Here is a 20,313-nt window from a genome sequence, read left to right on the forward strand (position 1 = left end):
TCCATATGTGCAGCTTGGAATGGGCCACACTCAGGGAAAAGAGGCTCTCCCTGCTTGGTAGGTTGCCATTGCAGTGAACGCTCTGGTCTGCCCAGGGGTGTTATTTACATGTCATTTAATCTGATCTAGAGAAGGCTTGAGGAAGAGCAGAAGTTTGTTTTTTTCCCCAGAAAAGTCATGGTCAATGAAATAATCACAGTTGGAGAATTTTAAGCAATTGTCTTTTCCCTAGCCACTAGGAAATTAGGATTCTAAGGAAGTCTCATTCCTTTTGCATAATTAACTGGACAAGATACCATAATCAATCAAGAGATATATATTTAGGCCCCCAAGCAATGACTTACAGTTGTAAAAGGGCCCATCAGTTTGTTGGGCCACCGGAGTTCCAGGAGATGTGTTTGCCGGTTTGAAGTTTTATTTTTCATTCCCTTCTCCTGATTTTTAAAATCAAAATCATAGGTTCACTTTTTTTCAATGCACCTGAAAACCATTGGTAGCAGCTCTTAAAATTTTTAATTTGTCCTTATAAGGGAATTGCTATTTTAAATAATTAGTGTTTTTAATAAGCACACTTGCATTTTCCCTGGATAACAGCTGCAGTGCAAGGACAGAATCATATGCTAAAATTGCTTGACAATTCAGAAATGGAAATGGAATTGTGCTTTTGAGCTTGATAAAGTGTATGTCCTCTTTATACTTGTGCGTGTATATAATACACATACCTACAACTATGGTGTGTGTGTGTGTTCCCTTTCCAAAAAAATTTTGAGCTGGAATAAATGAAGGATGTAGATGTATATATGATACTATAAGTAATGTGATGATTGTTATATCCAGTCCTGAATACACACACACACGCAAGTGATTATATATTTCCTTTATTGCTATAACTTAAAGTAAGGGAGAAATATACTTAATTTTCCAATCATTGAATTCTTCAAAAATGTATTTATTTCATCAGAGAGAATTAGATGAAAGAAAATGAGTAAGAAAAGGAGCTGAATGCAGAGCAGCTCTGCATTCCTTAGCTTTCAAGAGTCCTTACAGCTCTTAAGTGAACTTATTTGGTGAAATTGGGTCCGGACTGAAACAGCATTTGTTATCCCCTTGTTCATTTGTAATACCACTTCTGGAAATTAAAGACAGGAAGAAAAATATGATTAAGTAATTTTAAAGTGCCAATCTAACATGCTTCCATATGCATATCTCTGTCTTGGTAAATGGAAAGGAGTAGAGGCTTGCTCTTTGTATCGTTTTAAGACATTTGTTATAGTTTCTGCCAATAATCCTCCATACTTCCAAAACCTGACAAGCTTGTCATAGTAAGAAAACATGAAAAATGCCGATGAAAGAGTTGCTATCATTTTTTAAATTGTTTTATAAAAATTAAAGTGACCCTTCTAGGATTACCTGTGATGGAACCTTCACAGTCTAAAGGAAAGTTTGATAATTCTATTTCTAATTTTTGCTAACACTTTCCATATCCTAACTTTTTTCCCAGCTTATTCTTGTTGACTGTTTTTTGGAAAGTATATATTTTAATGTCAGAAAAAACCTCTGACATTTTGTTACCTTCGTTTATCTGTATGTGTTTCATAAATCTTGGAGAACCAAGTCTTGATCATTCTGGAAGTCTTGTGGTTTGCATCAATTTGAAGTGGTTGAAATTTTTTGTGACCTAGAGGGAAGAGGAAAACTTTTTAAAATTTGGCTCTGCTAATCTCCTTACTCTATAATTCTCAGTATTCTTGTGTTAGAGAGTAAATATGAATAAAATCATCTTACCAGATTGTGCCAGCATTGTCCTAAACATTTGAATTTTTCCTTCTTTCTGTCTTCTTTTTTGCTTTTAAAGTCAAGAACTTTATTTAGTTTGCCATACTTTATTTTTTGTTTTATTTGCCTATAACTTACCAGACTACTGGTTATGATCACTTTCACTGCAGCATGATCAGTGCTATGGTTTCTGTGGAGATTGCTGGAAGGGTAGACTGGAGGAAGCATGACCAAAAAGAGAGGAAAAAAAAAACTCTTTATTTTACCAAATCTGGCTCCTAATATATTTTACCAGTTCCAGAATTAGAAATGCTTTCTGTACATTTCCTTCTATTTTTCTTTCTCTCTTTTTTTCTTATGTAATGAAATTAAAACTTTTGGATCCCAGAGTTGACATTTTTCAGAAAATTGAGTTATCAAGGCAGTAATTATTTCACAGGGAGATAAAACTCTCATAGCCCTAACTGTCAAATAGGGCCCTTTTCAGATTTTAATTACAAAATAAAATTAGTCTGCTCTTCCTCAGAATGGTTTGTGAGTGGTTAAACAGAGCTTTCCCCAATACTGGTGGTCGTCAAACTCTGCTAATTAGCAATGCTGAGAAATTCCAGTTAACAAGGACATTCTCCAAGACTCTGCAGGTTCCCTGCAGTTTGCCTTCATTTCCATAAGAAGATTAAGAGAGAAGGAGAACACACTCAAATGCAGATGCAGAAAAGAAGAGTTTTTTAACAAGCATCATAATAGTAAGATGCTTGGCTAGTTCTCACCTAATTACTGCAAGTTAAACCTCTATTTGCCACTAAGAAGAAAAAATAAGTCTACAGTCCCCTATCCCCACCAAATTGTTAGTTGGCTTTAGATATAATACTTGAGGATGGATGGGGAGAGTTTTGGAGAGAGAAAGCAATAAAAAAATGGTTAATAAAGTCGAGTTACACTTAGCAGTTAAGACTTTTCGGCTAGGGCCTATAGTAGAACAACATCAAATCACGATATCCCAGGCTTTATTCATTTTTGTTCTTAACTTCTAATCTTGCACTAAAAGTGTGTAGATCTCTGCTGCCCATGGAAGAGAAATGTTACCCTCTCTTTAGACTAAGTACTTTCAATTTTCAAAAATTGTGCCAACGGCAACATTTTAAATTCTCGGAGGATGATGCACCCTGTTCCAAGTCTTATTTTGACCCTCTAGTAGTCAATGGTGTATTGTTATTAGTACTGTAGCCGTCTGTTATAAACCTAAAACAGTGTTGCTTCTGTTGTCTGTTGTGATTGTTAAAGTTATTATTATATTTAGTGACCAGTGTGGTGGTGCTGGGTTGAAATAGAGTGGCCAGTGATCTGATTTTTTTTAAAAATTTAATGAGAAAATTGTTTCTACTATCACCACCTTCTTTAATCTTATTTTCATGGCACATTATTATGCATAAACACCAGTCACAGTTAGTTTATTTCCTTGATAAGTACAGCAGGTTTAATTAAAATAAAGCTGTAAATAAATGCAACCAATGATAACACAATTGTAATGTATTTCCTTAGCTTAGCTATATGATAAAAGCAATTAACAAAAGACCTAGCCAGCCCCTTTCACCTCTTAAATGCATTATTATAGAGTCCAGGCACCAACCCATGCATCTGAGAATGTATAAAAGCTTTTTTATATATCATCCTAAGGAAATAATGTGTGTTTCTAACTACGGGTGGGAGGGTAAGGCAGGGATTATTAAAAAGATTTGCTTCTATAACTGTCTGTTATTAATAATTCTTTAAAAAACGTATACAACACCATTATCCACACCAACCCTTATCTTTTTCTTCAAACTTAATTATCCATAAGGTTTTTTTCGTTTTTGGAATAATGCTATTACACTCAGACCAATGCATACACAATCATAAAGTGAATGCTTGGTCTGCCCTTCGTTGCGTCTGGACAATCACAATTCATTCATATGTTGAATCTCATAATTTGTACCTATTTTTTCCCATGGTTTAACCTCCCATTTATCTCGAGGTTATATGTTCATTTCTGTTAAGCAAATTAAATCTGATTCTTATGATTTGGTTCCACAGCTTATATGATTTGTTAACGTTTCTTTTGTTTAGATTACATGTAATTAGTTTAATCTTCCTCCCACCCCCCTCATTTTTTTCCTTTAATTATTTCCAAACACTTTCTTTTTAAGGTAAAAGCAATAGTCCTGGGAAACCAATTCCACCAGTAGGGGGCGCACCAGCCACATCCCTGAAACCAGCCGCGCTGGAAAGCCGGGGACCGCCTTCTCTTATCCAGATTCTTTCAAGCTTTTTTCTCTTTCCTAATCTTTCCTAATAATCGAGGTCAGTATTACACCTCGACTAAACAGAAGACATATTTTTGAAGCGCACCATATATGTATGCATTTCGAGAAGAATGGTCTCGCCCTTCCTGGGTTCCCAAAACCTAAAATAAACCACAACTTAGAAAAATGAGTGTGTGCGGGAGGGGGTGGGGAGTTAGTTGGAAATAATAATTATTAAGAAGAGTCTGCAAGATTCTTTTTTGGGACTTTTCTGGATTTCCCGTAGGCACACACAATTTGAGCTTGACAAGATCAGAAAAGTCAAGGAGGGCAGGGACTGTAGGAAACTTGGGGGGAGCGGCTGTGGGAGGAAGGTTAGCAAGGAGCAAAACGCACGGTTTCGTAAAGATAGTAACTGGAACTTGGTCGGTAGGTAATAGTCACTACATTTTCTTAGCGTTAGTAAGGGTAGGTCAGAGGAGGAGGGGGCGGAGAGAGTGTTACAGAAGAAAGAAAATAAGTAACCCTGATGGTTTAAGCCCTTTATTAAAAAAAAAAGAAAGAAAAGAAATGGCATCAGGTTTTTCTTTCTTTCTTTTTTACCCTCTTCTCTTCCCCCTCGCCCTTTGTAGTCAAGTGCATTTTAGCCACAAAGATCCCAACAAGAGAGTGGAAGGAAACTTAGACGGGGCTTTGTTTGACTCCGTGTAGCGACAACAAGAGAAACAAAACTACCTATTTGTAACGGACGTGCTGCCATTGCTCTCCGCATTGAGCGCCTACCTATTGAAATCTTTAGGTCAGGACAATGGGAGAGCGGCTAAAATTACCCACTTGGGTCCTGGACGAGCAAGATTCCTGAGCCCCTACCCCGCCCCCACGCCGTCCTCCTCCAGCCCCCGCCTTGCCGGGCTCCCCCCTCCGCCGGCCCAGGCCGCCCTCCCCCGCCTGCACCGCCTGCACCTGTGCCTGTGCCAGGCGGGCCCACCCCGCTGCCCCGTCCCCGGCCAGGCCCAGAGCGCCCCGGGAGCGCAGCCCCAGACCCGGGCGGCCGGGCACAGGCGGCCACCGCAGTAGAAGTCAGCGGGGGAGATGCCAGGGCTGGTTCTGCTCGAGTCCTGGGAACTAACTCTGCGTGGGAGGGACTTTTTGAGTGTGGCCCAAATGCCACCTCCGTACTGTGCTGTGGGATGCCAGGAAGTCGAACGTGCCCTCCCCCGCCGCCCGCACTTCTGAGCGTCCTTGTGTGTCTCCCTCTCTTCCCCCAGCCCCACTTGAAACTGGCACAACTGAAATCCTTCTTTGGGGGCGGCTCAGAAAGAAAATGGGGAGAGGGAACAAGAGTGCGTGCGACCGCTTTGCACCAACTGAATGGAGAAAGCCTAGCGGGGGGAGGCAGGAGATGGGGCCGGTGGGAAGGGGGCAAGCTGCGGGTTCGTGGGCCAAAGCGCTACGCCGGGCAGGGAAAGGGGTGGTTATGGCAGCTTGCCAAGGTCCCGCCGGTCCGCGGCTCTAGAGTCGGCCACATGGCCGTGGCAGGATTTATTTTTAAGAACGGAGCAGGCGACGTAGAAGCAAGAAGGGCTTTTGAGGACAGAGGCTTCCAGTCTCCTAACTTCTTGTCGGGACAGTGTGAGAAGAGGGTGAGCGAATGCCCGCGCCTGTGGAGAAAGAAAGGCGCAGGGAAGAGCGCGGCGAGCGAAAGGGACCAGGGGTTCTGGAGCTGGGGTGGGGGGTGCTGCGGATGAGCCGGAGAACAATGACACACCAACTCCTGCCCCGCCGGTTTCCTGAAATACTAGTTGGACAGTCGCCCTGAGCCACCCACTCCGCCCTGTCCCACCCCCACCCCTTAGCGGCTTCCCATGCCCCTTCCTCATTTCAGCGTCCCGCACCAGAAAGTAAATCAATATTAAAGTTTAAAGAAAACACAGTCTTGGTGCTGTTTACCCACTTCCTCCGAAAAGGCGTGTGGTGTGACCTGTTGCTGAGAGAGGGGATACAAAGGTTTCTCGGTGGTTGGCTGGCGGGCTGTGGGAGCCGCCTCCCCCTCCCTCCCTCCCCTCCCCTCCCCTCCCCCGCCCTGCCTCCCTCGCCCTCCCCCGCGCGGCCCGCGGCGCCGCAGGCCACGCCCCCTTTCATGCAAAACCCGGCGGCGAGGCTGGGCTCAAGTGGAGGAGCCGCTGCGCGCTGATTGGCCGTTGGAAACCCATTTATTCCCTGACAGCCCCCGTCACATGGATGGTTGTCTATTAACTTGTTCAAAAAAGTATCAGGAGTTGTCAAGGCAGAGAAGAGAGTGTTTGCAAAAGGGGGAAAGTAGTTTGCTGCCTCTTTAAGACTAGGACTGAGAGAAAGAAGAGGAGAGAGAAAGAAAGGGAGAGAAGTTTGAGCCCCAGGCTTAAGCCTTTCCAAAAAAATAATAATAACAATCATCGGCGGCGGCAGGATCGGCCGGAGGAGGAGGGAAGCGCTTTTTTTGATCCCGATTCCAGTTTGCCTCTTTTTTTTCCCCCCCAAATTATTCTTCGTCTGATTTTCCTCGCGGAGCCCCGCGCTCCCGACACCCCCGCCCGCCTCCCCTCCTCCACCCCCCCCCCCCCTCCCGCGGGCCCCCCAAAGTCCCGGCCGGGCCGAGGGTCGGCGGCCGCCGGCGGGCCGGGCCCGCGCACAGCGCCCGCATGTACAACATGATGGAGACGGAGCTGAAGCCGCCGGGCCCGCAGCAAACTTCGGGGGGCGGCGGCGGCGGCAACTCCACCGCGGCGGCGGCGGGCGGCAACCAGAAGAACAGCCCGGACCGCGTCAAGCGGCCCATGAACGCCTTCATGGTGTGGTCCCGCGGGCAGCGGCGCAAGATGGCCCAGGAGAACCCCAAGATGCACAACTCGGAGATCAGCAAGCGCCTGGGTGCCGAGTGGAAACTTTTGTCCGAGACGGAGAAGCGGCCGTTCATCGACGAGGCCAAGCGGCTGCGAGCGCTGCACATGAAGGAGCACCCGGATTATAAATACCGGCCGCGGCGGAAAACCAAGACGCTCATGAAGAAGGATAAGTACACGCTGCCCGGCGGGCTGCTGGCGCCGGGAGGCAATAGCATGGCGAGCGGAGTCGGGGTGGGCGCCGGCCTGGGCGCGGGCGTGAACCAGCGCATGGACAGCTACGCGCACATGAACGGCTGGAGCAACGGCAGCTACAGCATGATGCAGGACCAGCTGGGCTACCCGCAGCACCCCGGCCTCAACGCGCACGGCGCGGCGCAGATGCAGCCCATGCACCGCTACGACGTGAGTGCCCTGCAGTACAACTCCATGACCAGCTCGCAGACCTACATGAACGGCTCGCCCACCTACAGCATGTCCTACTCGCAGCAGGGCACCCCCGGCATGGCGCTTGGCTCCATGGGCTCGGTGGTCAAGTCCGAGGCCAGCTCCAGCCCTCCCGTGGTTACCTCTTCCTCCCACTCCAGGGCACCCTGCCAGGCCGGGGACCTCCGGGACATGATCAGCATGTACCTCCCCGGCGCCGAGGTGCCGGAGCCCGCCGCCCCCAGCAGACTTCACATGTCCCAGCACTACCAGAGCGGACCGGTGCCCGGCACGGCCATTAACGGCACACTGCCCCTCTCGCACATGTGAGGGCCGGACTGCGAACTGGAGAGCGGAGACGTTTTCAAAGGAAACCGAGGGAAATGGGAGGGGTGCAAAAGAGGAAAGTAAGAAACGGCATGGAGAAAAACCCGGTACGCTAAAATTTTTTTCAAAAAGAACAACCCATCACCCACGGCAGATAACAGCTGCGAGAGAGAACACCAATCCATCCACACTCACGCAAAAACCGCGATGCCGACAAGAAAACTTTTATGAGAGATCCTGGACTTCTTTTGGGGGGACTATTTTTGTACAGAGAAAGCCGGGGGGTGGGGGTGGGGCGGGGAGGGGGATGGACCTTGTATAGATCTGGAGGAAAGAAAACTACGCAAAACTTTTTAAAAGTTCTAGTGGTACGGTAGGAGCTTTGCAGAAAGTTTGCAAAAGTCTTTACCAATAATATTTAGAGCTAGTCTCGAAGCGACGAAAAAATGTTTTAATATGTGCAAGCAACTTTTGTACAGTATTTATCGATATAAACATGGCAATCAAAATGTCCATTGTTTATAAGCTGAGAATTTGCCAATATTTTTCAAGGAGAGTCTTCTTGCTGAATTTTTATTCTGCAGCCGAAATTTAGGACAGTTGCAAACATGGAAAGAAAAATTATTCAGATTTGGACATTTTGTTTAAAAATTGTACAAAAGGAATAAGTTAGAATGAGTACTGGCAAAACCATCTCCATGGTCTTTTAAAAGGGCAAAAGTTTTAGATGTACTAAATTTTTTAACTTAATGTTAAAAGCAAAAATGGCCATGCAGGTTGACATCGCTGGTAATTTATAATAGCTTTTGTTTTCCAATTTTCCATTTTGTTCAGATAAAAAAAACATGAAATTACTGTGTTGGAAATATTTTCTTATGGTTTGTAATATTTCTGTAAATTTATTGTGATATTTTAAGGCTTTTCCCCTTTTATTTTCCGTAGTTGTATTTTAAAGATTCGGCTCTGTATTATTTTGAATCAGTCTGCCGATAATCCATGTATATATTTGAACTAATGCCACCCTGATAACAGGTACATTTTCAACTTAAGTTTTTACTCCATTATGCACTATTTGAGATAAATAAATTTTTGAAATATGGACACTGAAATTATGCTTTGAGTCTTTTATTTATTTGGATAACTCCTCGGGGAATTATAATACTGTGCTCAGCCAAGAAAGCAAAATACCAAAACTTTGGTATTTCTCATCCAGCAGCATGTGCTTATGGTTAGCTGCAGCAAATAAGGGGCTGGAAGATTAATACTGAATAAGTACTCTTTAAACATTGAGATACTTATGTCGTTTCTGAAATAGAAACTACAGACATATATTGTAAGTCTACCCCCTGCTTTTGGAAGTAGCATGAATAAGCATGATGGGGACTTGTTCTTAAACTGATTTATACCACTTGTTGCCAGAAAGAAGAGAGTCAGTTCTGAAAATTGTCAAGTCGTTTAACAGATGGGGTACTGAGCCAAATCGGAACCAGGTCGGCTGATTTTGTTTCGTTTTCACAGCACAATAGGCCCTTTGGAAACCTGGCTGGGGGGGGGGGGGGGGCGGGGGGATGATGCTTCTTGTATCAGAATAATTGCAAACTAGGCGTGCAACGTGCTCATCTGCTGAGTGGGGTATGGATTATGCCGGCCCTGCTATTGTCTGAGAGAAAACAAGTGGTTTGAGTTCTTTGTTTCTTGACTTCATAAACTTTCTCCTCTACGTTTTCCGGTTTAGGGACAAGAGAAAGACCGTCTTGCAAAACTCCCCGACTTATCACGGCTATTTTATTTGTTTTCTTTCTCTCCTCGCTCCCTCCCCGAATTCCATTTCTTAAATTGGCAGCGCGGGTGCAAGCCTGTAACCCCAAATCGGATAAAATCTACAGCTGATAACAAGCAAAAGAGAAGCCAGGCAACAACCATATTAAAGAAGAAAACAAACCAACTCTGAGGTAGATATTTTACTTTGTCCAGTCTAATCACATTTGGAGATGATTATGCTTTTGATCTTTTAGCAATGTTATACTACTAGCAGAGAAGTAAAGGGTGGGGGTGGGGGTGGGGGGTGGGGAAACGATCAGATTTGTCGTTTTCTTTTGCCCTTGGAAAGGTAAAGAAATTTGGAAAGGCGATAATTGTCCTCAGCGGCAGTGGAGAAGTTGAGGAATCGCCATGGTCTCTGAATTAGTAAACGGGGCTTCTGCATCACCACCGACACTGCGCTTTGGCGAGAGTCTTTAAGCCTTAAGTCAGGGACTTCAATTTACTGCTTGCCTCGCTCGTCTTGCCCCATCTAAGGGAAACAAGAACCAATATTCGGGCTTTCTTAAGAGGGCAGGTTTAGTTTCCAGAGTTCCAAGAGCTTGTTGTGTCAACCTGCTATACAACTTTGCAGAAGTTGGGATTAGGCAGCGTCTTCTACCCTTGAGTAAAGTAGCCGCTGCAACCACTAAGTTAAATCGTCCCGTTGGTTTGCATCTTCTCGTTTCCAAGAAAAGCTTTTTTTCTCTGGCCACCGTGATGCTGCTAATGTTAGTTCTGGGCTGCGCTGGGGCTCTCTTCGTTTTTCTGGATTCCAGAGAAACGGTGTAATGACAGGGCAAACGGTATGGTTTTAGGATCTTTATTTCTTCTGGATTGCTTTATTTTTGGTGTGTATTGGTTTTTATTTTATTTTTAAAAATCATCTCATTTTTAGGATAATATTGTACTGCGAAAGGCAATTATTATTCCAGTTCCCAATTCTAAGTGAGGCATTTTGCCCCCTAATTAATGCAGAGACTCTAAAAGAATTTCCCCGGCCTGGCCTGCCATTGTAATGCATATACGGATTATTCACGTGGTAATGAGCACATTCGCCAGTTCTTGCTCACACATACGAATAAAAGAAACTTTGAATAAAGATCCAAATGATCTTGCTGGGGGTTGGGGGGTTAGTCCCAGAATTCGAGCCTGTCAACTACATAGAAAGTATTTGTTTTTGAAAAATATATATTAGAAATATGTATAAGGGCTTAGAGTATTTGCACTGCCCTCTTTATATCAAAGAGCCCACAGGATTAAACTAACTCAAAAGCAACGACTTTTTAGCAAAATGTTCAAGTTCAAATATTTTGAAAGAGGGGAGAGGGAAATATTTTTGAAAGTTGGACTAGTTTGGGATGATTGCCACTGTCTACATAAAATAAGAAAATTCTGCCTTTTACCCTCCTTCTCATCTGCAAACCAAATAATTTGGGAGGAGGGCAGGGGTGAAGGAAAACCAAAATATTTTGTTACCAAATCTAAATTCATCTGATAAACTGCCTCTGATGGAAAGGATAAATATCTCGTTGTGGCATCCATTTGATTGGGTTAAAACTTCTACAATATGTGTAGTTTCATGGCTAGATTAAAATTGAACATACAATATTTTAATTCTAATCATGTGATTTTCAAGAAGGGGGTACCCATACACTTGCCCCAGAGATGGTTATCTCCTGGGGAAGAAGATAGTTGAAGTTAGTTGTTGAGTGTTCAGCTCCTTCCCAGGGGCATTATTCTGCTCACTAAATCATTCAATTTCCAGTTAAAGGGGGAGGGGTGAATTTAAATGTTTCGTTAACCTTATACAGAGTAGAAATGTGAAGAAGGGTGTATTACAGTTTTTTCCCTCTGCAATTTTTTTCTCTCCCCGCACCCCCCCCCCCATACTTTAAATAAAGAGCGTTAAAATATTTTTTGCTGAGCTGTAGGGGTAGATTAGCAAGGTTTCTTGCCAATGCTGGGAAGCTGGTATTACAAGACGGTCCCAGGGGAAAATGGCTCACATTAACCACTAAATGAATATTTGACAAGGGCTCATTCGGAGGCATTATTACTATAAACGTGTCCCTACTGGACTTTTCAAGGGTCAAAGAGCAATGCTTCAATTAATTATTTAGACTGCTAGTAGATTTGGTTGTAATAGCTGTACTTATTTCTAGAACCGACACATTCTTACAGTAGGAAATCTCAGGAGATTCTTCTCCATCAGTAACGCCTTGGATTGAAATACACACAGAGCCCTGGCATTCTAAAGCTGACTTTTTCATAAAACCTTTTCCTGGTGTGGGTAAAATTATAGTCTCTTTTTCTATTTTATTGACTGCTTTTTATTTAAAAGGGGAAAAAAAAGAAAGAACATTTAATAATTTCTCTTAATTTGCATATAATATCTGGCAAGGTCTTTTGGGGTCTTGCTATTTGAGGAGAGAGGGGAGAGTGCTTATTCATAACCTTCCCCTTTTCTACGTTTGGATATCACCGGATTTCAGCGATTCAGGTGGGCTATGAATTTAGACAGGATACACATTCCTGTTGCCGATGAAATTCAGTTGTATTCAGTTTTAAAATGCAAGACTTTGTAGGTTGAGTACTCTGAGAGTTTCAGTAGTCTCAGTAGATCGGGGTGCAAGGTAGTCCTCCTCTCCCCGCCCCCCCCCCAACACTGGGTTGAACGCTGAGGTGCAGTTGGGAGTGAGTGTTCTATTTCCGCCTTGTCATACTTGTCATAAGTTCCTCCATGGCCCTAGGTAAACCATGGTAAGGGAATGATTTTGAGAGTAAGATTCGTTGACGATAATATAAGTTGAATGAATAAGAGATAAGCTGCTGGGGGGGAACGGGAAGCAGTAATTACAAACCCAATTCATTCAGCTTTTCAGAACTTTTGTTGTGGGAGCTCCATTGACGGTTTTGAGCTGCCAGTATTCTCACATTAAAAAGAACTGATCAGCGCCTCAGGGGGACAAAAAATACCGTGTAACTGCATAGTGATGGGGTCTTCATTTAGAACCATTACAAGAAGAAAATTAAACAGTGCCTTTGTGTGCACAAGATTTACTTTTCAATTGCTAACAGTGTATAACTAACTGATCTGAGATTGAAGTTTGACTTCGGTTTGATCGCCTGCTAGTTGGCACAACTTATTTATCTGTTGTAATTTTAAAAGCTTTTTATCACACACACCCCTTTTCCTTTTTTCTTGCTCCTAGAGAATTTTGCAAAACAGGCCCTCATATTTTGCTTTGTAGCAGGAATTTCCTTTGCCTTGAGCTTTAGCAGAGACGAGTTCACATTCCCCAGCACTCCCTGCCCCCCCCCCACACACACAGCATTATTGCCTTAAAATAATTTGTGTTCACTGTCTTATTTGTGCTGCATTTCCCTGCTTTCAGAGCCAAGGCTGCTTTATAAGGCTAGCCAGAACGGGGGTGATGGTGGTGGGTTGACATTCATTTCTCTGCTTCCTTTTTTCACCCCAAGTTGTGTGGATTTCCCTAAGGACATTTCCTAGGAGGTAGAGCTCTTAAAGAATGGAGAAGGGAAAGGGGAAAGGAATCTTGACCTTACCGTAAAAATAAGGATAAGGTCCAAAGGGAGTTCTAGAGTAAGAAGCGACGGAAAGAGCCTTCCAAAGATAGGGTAATTGCCCAAGCCACAGTATTGGTTTGGTGTCCTTCATGGTTATTTTCTATTTAAAAATTTCCTGGAAGTCTAATGTCTAACACCGCCGAGGCAAACAATCTAACCTCCTCTTCTCATGATGCTACGCTGTTCTATAATTCTTGTTTTCAGATGTATGTTTTACTTCGGTGACCTTTGGGTAATAATGGACTTGACTTTCTTATTTTGACCAAAAGGCTTCCCGTTAGAAGGGGAGGGGGATTGAGATAAGGCCAAGATTTCCTTGGTAGAGAGCGCGTTCAGATGGGATTTATATTTTGGCGTCATCGTGGTATTTCTGGTTCCTTGAGCGCTGTGCTCAGTTTCTCTTAAACGAAACAAAACAAACAAACAGCAACAACAACAACAAAAAAAAAAAACCCAGAAACAAATAGAACGTCCTTTCCTGGAGGGGCGCAGAGGTATTTGTGGCTTCTAGGCGTTTGGACTTGAGATGCTAGTCCTACATTGCAAAGAAATGTCAGGTGATTTTAAAAGCTCGGGGGAGTGATTCCTTTCATTTCCTTCGTCTGCCGGCGTGTGCAGAATGAAGTGTGCGGCGTGTTTTCTAAAGCTGCCGGCGCTTTGAACTGCAATGCGCCTCCCTCAGCCGGCCTCGGTGAGGTACGCCGCGCGGGGCTGTCAGCGCGCTGGGGGCCGGCGGAGCCGCGGCCCGAGGAGCGCCCAGCGCCGGGGCCAGCGCGCAGGCACCGGGAGCCGAGGCGGCCCGGCGGGGGCCGGAGGCCTGACGTCACCGTGGCCTGGCCCGCGGCCGCGACCCGGCTCCCCGGCTCCCCGGCGCGGCGTGGGGCTCGCGTTCTTTTCGGCCGGGCTCTGTTAGAATGGCTCGATTCCCACCCCCACCTCCGGCCTGGACTGCCAGGCCTCGGGCAAGTCTAGAAAGTCTACGGAGAAGCTGTGGGGACCCTCGCGTCTCCAGAGTCCTCGGCCTCCAGTGCCCCAACCTCAGCTCTCCCTCACGTTGACCTCATGACTCGGGAGACGTCCTAGGCCCCATATTTCCCAAATCAAAGGGAACTCCTGCCTTCTTTACCCCAGGCCATTACTTCTAAAGGGTTGTTTGTCCCCGTTTGGTACCGAATCTCAGCAGTAATATTGTCGCTCTTAGTCTTTTCCAGTTCCAGAGGCCAGGCCGCTATTTGTCATGGCTGTGGGAAGCGACAGGAGCAATCTGGGCAGTCAGAAATACTGGGCGCCGCTGAGGTTAGAGCGGGTAAGACAGGGAGTTTGCAGCCCCTTCACTTTCCTATCTGTAAAATGGGGATACTATACGTTTACCTCACAGAGGATGAATGCAAAACGCCTGAAATAAAATTGGCATAATTAATAGCTATTCCTTTTCTTGCTTTCTAGCAGAATTAGGTGATAAAGAAGGAAAATGATTCTCATTTTAGATTCCAGAGGTCAAATCAGAAGAAATTCGAGTCTTTTCTCACTTTCCTGGCCCTGGGTGGTGAAATCAGCCTTGTTCAGACCATCTATTCTCCTTTTCCAGTGCTTTAACTGCTTAGGGTTTGCCTAAGAATTTATCTTGCAAACTTGTCCTGCCTGGGCATCTTCTTGAAGAGAGGGATGCAGGCATTCCGGGCAGGAGCTGCCTCCTACCCACAGAAAGCAGAAAAAATAATTACTGTATTAAAAGGAGCTGTGAATTCTTACCAAGTAAGTATTCTTATCACCCGCGGCCAGGCCAGAGTGGGACTGCACCCCACCCCCACCTCATGACGTCAGGGCCTGCAGGGCCTCAGAGATGAAATGATTCCTTTGAGTGTTCCAGAAAGGGCCATCCGAACACTTGCAGGGTGAGGCCAGTGGAGTGGGCCTTCCTCCATCGCCACTACCCAACTCCAGCTTTGGAGGCTCTCGAGCCTCTTTATAACCATCCCCTCACCCATGAGCATAACCAAACACACAAATAGCTAGAATCTTGGGAAGTATATAGTTGCATTACGCTGACTCAAGCTTTCCCAGTCGTAGGGGCACCCTACTTCCATATATATATTTAAAGTTATTTTATTTCCTAGCTAGAGTTTGTTGCAGGGATTGAATGGATTGCTTTTGTTCAGTTTAAATATGTTTTGCTTTCAGACTCTTCAACAAATCATATCAAAACCTTTGGATATTATACTGTAGTTTTTATTGTTGTTTATTTGGTCACGCAAGTTTCAGGGATGGTTTAGGAATTGGTCATTGAAGAGTTGTCTGGTTCTGATATTGTGTCACAGTTAGGACAGTTGTTTCTGGGCTACCTATTCCACTTTCTGCTTCCCTGTCCACTCCTAATAATTTGCATAGTTTTAAAAACCAATCTTTTTAGAATCCAAGAAAGTGCTGCTGAGAGAACTGCTTTGAACCAAGACTTAAATTGTAGATAAGAGGAAAGACCTTTGGTAGGTGGAATCTGTATATGATGAATGTAATTATTTGTTGATAGAAAACACCTAAACATTTATGGAAGATGTCACTCTCCAAGTTTTCTTCACAAATCTCAAATCAATGTAATTCACTGAATGTACCCTTCAATGGGAAAGACCCTGGAAAGTGGTCCTTATGCTCTGGATTGGTTCCGGATCTAATAGAGTAATGATTTGATGAGAATTAGCCAATATTTTGCATGCAGTCAGTTTGGTATTAGCTCACATCCAGGTCGATTTGTCTATCACATTTAATGGATCAAATCTGGGATATTGCATAACATTACAGGTTAATCGGTATGAAATATTAAGTGACAAACGTGTCTCCTCCCTCTGCTCAAGGTCCTCTTTTTTTCCTTTTCTTCTTTTTTCCCACCTACAAGGATAATATCTTAAAATAAAGTTTCCCTTGTGAGAGTTTATTTACCCCAACTTCTGTTAAACTAGACTAACACTCTCTCATCAGTTTTCTAAACACTCTCTCATCAGCTTTGTGAAATGGTGAAAAGACATCTTGGAATCCAAGATGGCAAAATAAACCTGAGCATATGGGAGAAGACTTCGTTGTTAGGAAATTGATTTAAATGTTTAGCTCACACTTCAGCCCCGATGCTTCCTTTACCACCCACTCCTGCTTCCCTCAAGGATCCTGGTTTTTGGGTACCTCACGTCTATTAGCAAGCTGATTCATAGGCATAAATTATGAATGCACTTCAAACTGGTCCTTCTGATAAGATGAATTGGGGGCTTTGCTTTTCTCTTTTGCACATTTCTGCTTTCATGCCAATCCAAACTTCTCTCTGCCCCATGTTGCAATGTCTTTCTACGAACTTGCTAGCCCTGTGCAAACGATGGAGGTATAGTTTCAATAGCAAACATCAGGTATTTTTTTAAGGAACTCCCAAGTTAAAGTCACAAAATATTTCATAGTTAGTTGTATGGGCTTCCAAATTAGGCACATATAAAGTATTTTAAGAATTTTTTTTTTTTTGGCTGTCACTGGCTGGCAATACTCATTTTGTGTGTGTGTGTTGGTTTGAAAAGCAGGAAGAAATGTAATGAATTGAGTGCTGTCAGAGATGTCTTCTGTTTGAACAATCTGCGATGGGCTGAATGGCAGGGACTCCCTCATCCAGTGCAGGTGCAGTAGAGCTGGGGAAAGGGGGAGGGGGGCTCCCTCTGTTCAGTCAAAAAGCACCATTCTCCACAATAGACCACACACTGACAGCCAGCGTGACATCAACTCACACTTTCATACTTTTTCCCCCCATCCATAGTTCTGAGTTCACAAAGTGGCCATACAGTAGCCTTGGTTAGGTTCCTTTAATGAACATTTTGTGGCTCCTGTGACCAACATTGAAATTTGCTGAGCCTTGGGGAGAACAAACACATTTTAAATCGTGAGCTCTAAACCAAAATGTATAGCTAAAGATTTTAAAAGTAAGTTGGTCTCACCACTGTCTCCTAATACCAGATGATCAGAAAACTCCGAGTTGAAAGTTCCGCCAAGACTACTTAGGTTGCAAAGCACTGTTTTCTGAAGAGCGGAGAGAGACCAAACAGGAAAGGAGAGACGGCACGAATTTCGTGTATTTATTTAAATTTAAAAGGAACTCTAGTATTTTATTATGCTGTGTGAGAGGGTTAATCCTGCAAATGAACGCACATTAATCTTGTGAAGTGGAGTTCTGTCCTCTTTTGAATTGGTTTTACTGGGGAGAGGGTAGGGAGAAAGACGAGGGGGGGGGTCGGAAGGGAAGGCATCAACTGTTTTAAAACTCTCGCCAAAGATGCGACCACCCTTTGGCTGCCCCTCCGCCACAAGGACCGGACTTACGGAAGATTTCGTTTTTACATACATTTGTTTAAACCAAGGCCTAGGAGATCCTCTTGATGCTTCAAGTTTTAAACGGAATTATTCTAGGAAGAGATGCTACTAGAGAAACTATTCTAGTCAATTCCTTCTTCCCGCCACCCCCACCCCGTCTCTGCTCTTCTCCGCCCCCAGCACTTTCGCCGCTCCTTAGTCTGGGATCTGAACATTTTAGCAGAAAGAGGGAGGGGCGAGGAAGAAGGCTGAGAGCAAGCAGATTTCACCCGCCAAGGACAGTTCCCCCAGCGCCGCCGCAGGGCGAGGCGAGGTCCCCTTGGCCCTTTCACTCGCAGATTTCTCCCTGTACCGGGACTTGCTGAAGCGCCTCGCTGAGGAAAATTGCTTCCTGTTTGCTTATAAGAAAACATGTAAACATGTATGTTTTCCATCGGGACAACATAAACATCAGTTCCTAGACTTCGGAGCCAAACGATTTTAACCGTTCGCCTAAACATTGTACGGCGGGGTAGGGTTGGGGGCGGAAACACGCAGACCTCCGCTTGCCACCTGGGGCAGCGGCCGCACCACTCCCCGACCCCCAGCCCCGGCGTGGGGGCGAGGAATCCCGGGTCCAGCCGAGTTCTGCTCAACAGGACAGAATGCCAGGCAAGGGGATTTGGTGTGCAGGCCAAGCAGGGCCAAATTCTTTGAAACTTCACAAAATACAGAATAGGTATGTAAGAGGGATGTGGGGCCCTTTGCTTGTGACTGCAAAGAGTCGCCGGCTAGCCCACGTTAGGTATGCCTATGGTGTCTACTAAAGTCTGGGCCTAGGAAGAAAGGCCTCACACTCCTCCACCCCACAGCACAGCTACTTGTCTTCCGGCTGGTACACACCCACAATTAATCTTTCTTATTAAAGCCCCCATTCTGTACCCAAGGGGCGACTCAAACCTATTTAGATTTCCGTGGATGGCTGCACAAATTTAAGTGGGCAAAGAGTTATAAACCTAATAAGAACAGAGGGAGAGAGCGAGAGAGAGTGATTTGAGTAGAGAAGACTCAAGCTTCACTAGGGGTGCTGCTGCGGTCCCTGCCGGCTCTGGGAACCGGCCCCGGGGTGCACGTCAGGCTCTGGGAAGGCAGCAAACTCACGCGCACACACCACGCACAAAATCCGTACACACACTTCCACCACTAGCCCCTTCGCTCACAGGTACACTTGCATCAGGATTGCCTCTTCCGGATTTCCTATAAACCCCTCCCAGAAAGGCGGAATTCTCCCAGCGTCCCGGACCGGGGAACTTCCAGTGAACCAGGAAAGCTTTGCCCTGTTTGGGATTAATTGAGAATAATTAACACTGGAGACCGTTAATCACGGCTTTGCTGCTCTCTTCCTCCTATCGGGTCTGCAGCGTCTGACTCGGTGGCTCCGGCTGCAGGCGCGGGTGGGTTAGCTGGTGAAAGTGAAGACGTCGCGGTAGCTGTCACCCAGTTCGGCTGTACTTTTTTAAATGCTCGCATACTGTTTGATTACTAATTCGAGTTAATATGATCTTTATGGCAACATAACAGTGGATAATTGGCCTTTTTTCTGAACAACAATGTAAATCACAATCGCTTTATTATTTAATAACGTCAAACGCTTCGTTGGATTGGCCCCGACCGAGAAGACCTTTTCTTTCTAGACAGTGTTGTGGAGGAAGAACAATGAAGATCTAATTGTGGAGATTTCATAAGTTGGCTCCCGTAAATGAACAGCTTAGATATGGAAGTTCCAGCAGATGTGGGCACTATTCGGCGTAGCAGGCTCATCTCCCACCCCCCTTCTGCACACAGCCCAAACACTCTATTGGAGTTTTTTTGTTTTTTGTTTTTTCTTTTTTTGTAGTGGCGGTGGTCCTCAGATCCTAGCAACCACCTAAATCTTCCAGTAGCAATTAGAGCTTTTATCGGGCTTGCTCTTCAGTCCTTTATAGTGCCGATTTAGCATTAAGGTATTGAGTCCACACACCAAATTAGCGGGCTCCCAAATGGCCATAGACAAATGCGCCCCGTCGGTCACTTTGGTTTTGGGACACCGAAAGCACCGCCCTGGTGCTTTTTGGTGCTTTTTGGGTCTTATTTTATATTGTTTTGATTTTTCACTCGGCTTCACCATTGCAACGTCTTGGAATATTCTTGTTTCAGGCAGAGTTCTGCAAGGGGCATGAACTATTATTTTACAAGCCTGGAAAAGCAGACGAAAGCGAGACCTCTAAAACACCGACGACAACGCTCGAAAGGAATGGGCCCCGGCTGATTGAATGAAAGATTAATCACCCCCCACCCCCACGCCTCAAAGCCCCAGTTCTAACGGTTCTCTGTCACGGTGCTTGCCAGCGCTGGAGGACTGCTGTCTATGGGGTCTTCAAGACTTCAGAGTCCTTTGCAAATGGAAAGCCCCCACCATTTGGAGAATTCGGGTCAAGGAGAGAGACTCCGAGTCTACAGCAGTTTTTGTTTTTGCGTGTGCCCGCCTCTCCATTTTATTCAACTTCTCCTGCCAGTCGGGAGGCAGAACAATTCGCTCCCCACCCCACCCCCTCCCGCTTCTAAGATAAACAGGAGGTGCGAAATGCTTCGCCTGCACACGCGCCCTCGGGGCAGGCCCCCTCTCCCCTCACCCGCAGTGCACCAACAGCGCAGCTGTCCCCGGCCCGACTTGGGTGGAGACATCCCCTTCCTTCTTCCTAAAGCGCATTTTAAAACCATCCTATTGATCGTTCTGAAATCAGGTTCACATTTTCGACCCTCCATTCGACCCTCCAATTTCTTCCGGGTATGGTCTCCCCTCTTCTGAGAACTTAAAAAGTGACAAATGGAAGAGCTGAGCAATTGCGGGAAGGAAGTGGATTTTCAAAACT

The 20,313-nt window shown here is 45.1% G+C and overlaps 1 protein-coding gene and 1 long non-coding RNA gene across 2 annotated transcripts; one reads left to right on the forward strand and one right to left on the reverse strand.

Moving 5' to 3' along the window:
* Positions 1–1,029: 1,029 nt before the first annotated feature.
* On the reverse strand, positions 1,030–6,064 carry LOC131278215 (uncharacterized). The gene is made up of 4 exons (XR_009185488.2): positions 6,013–6,064; positions 1,786–1,991; positions 1,573–1,678; positions 1,030–1,129 (listed from the first exon to the last, which is right to left on the reverse strand). It is a non-coding gene; the product is annotated as an uncharacterized lncRNA (long non-coding RNA).
* Positions 6,065–6,383: 319 nt separating this feature from the next.
* Positions 6,384–8,802, forward strand: SOX2 (SRY-box transcription factor 2). Its single transcript, XM_004477633.5, has one exon. The coding sequence runs from the start codon at positions 6,740–6,742 to the stop codon at positions 7,694–7,696; it is 957 nt and encodes a 318-aa protein (XP_004477690.1). The 5' UTR covers positions 6,384–6,739; the 3' UTR covers positions 7,697–8,802.
* Positions 8,803–20,313: the final 11,511 nt, after the last annotated feature.

The sequence above is a fragment of the Dasypus novemcinctus genome, chromosome 4, assembly GCF_030445035.2.
Source record: "Dasypus novemcinctus isolate mDasNov1 chromosome 4, mDasNov1.1.hap2, whole genome shotgun sequence".
Lineage (NCBI taxonomy): Eukaryota > Metazoa > Chordata > Mammalia > Cingulata > Dasypodidae > Dasypus > Dasypus novemcinctus.

Excerpts from the sequence above, each read along its gene's own strand:
- SOX2 (XM_004477633.5), top strand. The coding sequence starts at position 6,740 with ATGTACAACATGATGGAGACGGAGCTGAAGCCGCCGGGCCCGCAGCAA.